The 4,581-nt window shown below is 30.7% G+C and overlaps 1 protein-coding gene across 1 annotated transcript; it reads left to right on the top strand.

The window, feature by feature from the left end:
- Positions 1–229: 229 nt before the first annotated feature.
- Positions 230–2,243, top strand: LOC130453001 (sentrin-specific protease 8-like). The gene is made up of 2 exons (XM_056792570.1): positions 230–636; positions 712–2,243. Exons 1-2 carry the CDS (start codon positions 315–317, stop codon positions 1,038–1,040), a joined length of 651 nt encoding a protein of 216 aa, XP_056648548.1. The 5' UTR covers positions 230–314; the 3' UTR covers positions 1,041–2,243.
- Positions 2,244–4,581: the final 2,338 nt, after the last annotated feature.

Genomic DNA, 4,581 nt, shown 5'->3' with positions numbered 1-4,581 from the left:
AAAAAAGAAGATGATTAAACCGGATGGAAACTCTGTCAAATTTTAACTTCACTATAGAAAATCTTAATATCTTCAGTTTTGGCAATTATATTAACTTTTTCTTGGAAATCGTTAATCCTTTGAGAAATTTATTTTCCTTCTTCAGTTTTAATAATTTTCATTTGTTCAAAAAATTTTAATTTATTTTGTTATCAAACCTAGCTGATGTCCTACTATTAAGTCGCCATTCAGTGATATTAAAGAAAAAGATTTTGATTCCAAAAATTTATATTTTCCAAAATTTTTTAAACAATGAAATTTAGTTATCCCGTGAAATGAGTAATAAAGTTGTCTTGAGCTATAATGAAAGTTTATTAAGATCATCTGACATAGAATTGCTGAAAGGTCCGAATTGGCTAAATGACACAGTAATATCTTTTTATTTTGAATATCTAGAAAATGACTTGTTCAAAGGCCTGAATTATTTATTATTTGTCACTCCAGAAGTGACCCAATGTATAAAAGTATCTCCTCAAAATGAATTAAATATTTTCTTAGGGCCATTGGTAAATTCCATAATGAGAGAATTTATTTTCTTTGCTCTAAATGACAATCAGTTAGTTGACTCGTCTGGAGGTTCTCACTGGAGCCTTCTAGGTAATATTTATCCGAATAAATGCAAAAAGTAGCATAAAGTCAGTAGAAACAAAAATTACGTAATGACATTTTTAGTGTTTTCAAGACCAGAAAAAATGGTATACCATTATGATTCATCACAAGGAAGCAATGATGACCAAGCTGTGGAACTTGGGGAAAAAATTTTAAAATATTTTTCATTTCCTGTTCAAGGAAAAGTACAAAATATGCCTTGTCTTCAACAAACAAATGGATATGATTGTGGTGTTCATGTGCTTTGCAATGCTGAACAGTTAGCAAGTTATGCTTCTCATTATGGAAGGGTAACAGGTTGTCCCAAATTAACACCGGAAACAGTAATTGCAAAAAGATGGGAAATTTTAGATATTATTGAAAGATTAACAGGGACAGGTTATGTAAACTGATGTTTATTAAACTTTTTATTCAATTTTAATAATTTTTTTATGTAGTATTAGTCCACATCATAATTTAATATAAATGCTTTTGTACAAAAGTGTATATAATAAATTTAATATTCATTCCACTAGGACAGTATTTTTAGATACTTAATTTTTTGTCTTCACATAATTGTAATATTTAACATGAATTTTGAATTCAGAGTTTACAGAAAGTCTAGAAGAACTTATTCATAATAAATATTCGCTAAACAGGTGAGGAAAACTGAAACAAATAATAATTTTTTTTCTAGAGTAATTAGTCATAATCTCTTCAGCTTTTTAAATTTTTCCAGAAAAAAAAATAGACCAGAAGAGATTGTACTGGTGATTATCTATGTTTTTCTGTTTTCTGCCTTTTGGAGTAGTGAAAGGGTGTTCCATTGACATTTTCTTTGGAAAATGAGATTTTCTTTGCAACAAAATAGGTTCTGCATGATTTTCTGATTCTTGACATCTTCATTGAACAATAGTTTATCATCGATTTTTTTAGCAGTAGTGTTCTAAGAACTGAAATGTTTAAAAGAAAATCATGAATTTTCCGTGCTTTTCTGTTTTCTGCTAACAATATCAATCAAACATATTTGGTTCAAATTGATCAGAAAAAATGTTGGCTAGACGTCTCCTGGGCTATAACTGTTACTGAGCCTCTAAAAATTTTCACACTCAGTCTGTGTTTTTCTGAGACATGAAATAAATGTTAATATAAAGGTAATAATGCAAATAGACAACTCAAAAGGACAGAATTGTTACGTTGACCATTTATACTGTTAAAAAATGTGTAAGAAAGTTCGTAGAAATATATTTTGTTTATAAAAGTCAGTCAGATTCAATAGAAATGTATGCTATTGTATTTATGTTCAAAAACCTTTAAACTTTGAGAAGATCATTATGGAAATATAAGATATATCAAAATTTCATTAATTTAAAGTAACATGAACAAAATATATGAATATATACAAAATAATTTTTCATTATCCTCCTCCTTGGATAATTCACTTTAATCTGATATTTCTTCATTGATTTCTCTCCTATCACTCATTATCTTCATTAATATCTTTCATCATCAAAGCTTGAAAATAAAAAAATTCATATTATTGACATATAACAAACAAAATTATATCAAATATTAATAAAAACATGTTTTTAGGGATAAAAATGTACTCACATGAATTACACAGAAATTATTTACCTTCATTTGCTATTAAAATTTCGAAATGCATTTCGTCAGTTCTTCCACTTTGTACGAATTAAAAGTATAATTTTGTGCACCCAACCATACTGCTTAATATCTAAGCCAGATGGTATGGGTCTGAATGCATTGCTTCACAGATTTTTAATTTACACTGTTCTTAAAATATGTTGCTCTAATTCCCTATTACATGGCGACAAAGTACATGTATCAAAATTCAATGATGTCTTTTAAATTGTTTAGTTGTCTCAATTGTGCCGTAATTGTTGAAAAACAATTGAAGGCGAGCTTCATCTTCTGATTTAAGTGTGTGAAGCTGTGAAGGCATTTCTGCGTGTAGCGTACATTTTACATATAAATTCCTCTAGGATCTCTGAAGCGGCCCTATAATAATAAAAATTTGTTTTTATATTGCAAGTTAAGGTGTTCGTATTATGATATAAAATGTTGATAAATGATTTCAATTTAAAATTTATAATAGTTGAAATCTACCTTGTTTACTTACTCTGCAAAATTTCAGCTAGCGATCAAAAGTTAAATAATTGTTTAACAACATATATATATATATATATATATATATATATATATATATATATATATATATATATATATATATATATATATATATATATGTAACAAGTATTTTCAAATTGAAAATAACAAAAATGAACATTGACTTCGCATAATTAAAAACTTATTTTAACCTCGAAAAAAATTACGGCTGTCTTGCTAAATTGTGATTGTATGATATATATGGTGTTGATAGCTGGACTTTGAAGGTCTCCAGCATGAATAAGGTGGAAGCTTTTAAAAGCTTTTAAAATGTGGCTCTTTAGACGGATCCTTAAAATACCATGGACCGGATCCGGATCATGGATCGGGTGACTAACGACGAGGTGCTAAGACGAATGAACAGAGAACGAGAACTATTAACCATTATAAAGATAAGGAAAGCTTCCTACTTTGGCCACATTTTTAGAAATCAAAAATATGCCTTGTTACAGCTGATCATGGAAGAGAAAATATAAGGCAGGCGCGGCCTGGGTAGAAAAAGATTTTCATGGTTGAAAAATCTTCGAGATTGGTTCGATGTACGTGATACCGTAAAACTAATACGTATGACTGAAGATCGTGAGGAATTTCAAAGGATGATTACCAACCTTCAATAGAATGAAGCAGGCACTGGAAGAAGAAGAAGATATATATGATGGCATAAATCAGAAAATTGTGGCCATTTCGAAATATTTTTTTAATGCACTGGAATAATTTTGATTTAATTAGAACACACTTTCTAAACACAATATCCTCACGGCACTACTGCCTCTTTGTGAACTAATGGTCTTTAGATGTATGCAAAATGGTAGAAATCAGAAAATCGTGTAAATTTTTCCGAATTTTATTACACATTTGGGACTCCTGCCTTTTAACCGTTCTGCTGATTTGAAATGAGCACTGACTGCATACAAGCATGATAAATTTTCAAAATTTGCTTCTTTAGTTATAAAGATTTTTTTAATAATACCTCTAGTGTACGGGCCCAGAACCAAACACTCTAAAAGCCTGGGCAGCGCACCAAGTCTTTTTCAAGCAGAAATTTATAGGATTGAAAAATGTGTTCAGCACTGGAAAAGAAGGTTGATAGGAAGAAAACCAATTATTGGGACAATCTACAGGGTCTGAGATACACAAAGACTCTCCTGGGAAGCTCTAACCAGAAAAGATATGCTAAATGTATCCACCTGAATAAGAACAATCTACAAATACTAACAGGAGTCCTATCGGGGCACTATCGCCTTAACAAACACCTGAAAACGCTAAACTTAGCAGATAATGCGTGCAGAATTTGTAGCACAAATGATGAAACCTCTATCCACATTCTCTTGAAGTGTAAAACATTAAAGAACTCCATAGCACTTCTCCTGGGAGCGTTGGAAATAGAAGACGAAGATCTCTGACAATTACAGCTATCTCACATTCTATACTTTTTAAAGAGAGTGGGATTAACAGATCAGCTGTAAACACTGTGTGCCCCAGTATCAGACCAAGAAAGAGGGAGACAATAGATCCTTTGTGGTTACAGTGTATACGATACCCCAAAATCCATACATACAGAGTAGATACCTCATACATAGTGAATAAAAATATTGAGGAACAGTTAAGTAGTGACATTTCTAGATTGTCATTGAGTATGTGGCAAGAAGATGGTTTCTTTGAGTAGCTCTTATTTCTGAAGATGATGTTTGCTGCAGTTCACTGGCGGTAGAGACTTGTTTATGTTACTTTGTGTGTCTGTATTAAAACAATGTAGTGAAAATAAGT

The sequence above is a fragment of the Diorhabda sublineata genome, chromosome 2, assembly GCF_026230105.1.
Source record: "Diorhabda sublineata isolate icDioSubl1.1 chromosome 2, icDioSubl1.1, whole genome shotgun sequence".
Taxonomy (NCBI): Eukaryota; Metazoa; Arthropoda; class Insecta; order Coleoptera; family Chrysomelidae; genus Diorhabda; species Diorhabda sublineata.
The sequence above is the reverse complement of the archived record's forward strand: the minus strand, read 5'-3'. Positions and strand labels throughout refer to the sequence as shown.

Bases quoted from the DNA above. Each gene is read 5' to 3' on its own strand.
- LOC130453001 (XM_056792570.1), top strand. From the start codon at position 315: ATGAGTAATAAAGTTGTCTTGAGCTATAATGAAAGTTTATTAAGATCA. The intron at 637-711 runs GTAATATTTATC...TGACATTTTTAG, and splicing joins TTCTCACTGGAGCCTTCTAG to TGTTTTCAAGACCAGAAAAA.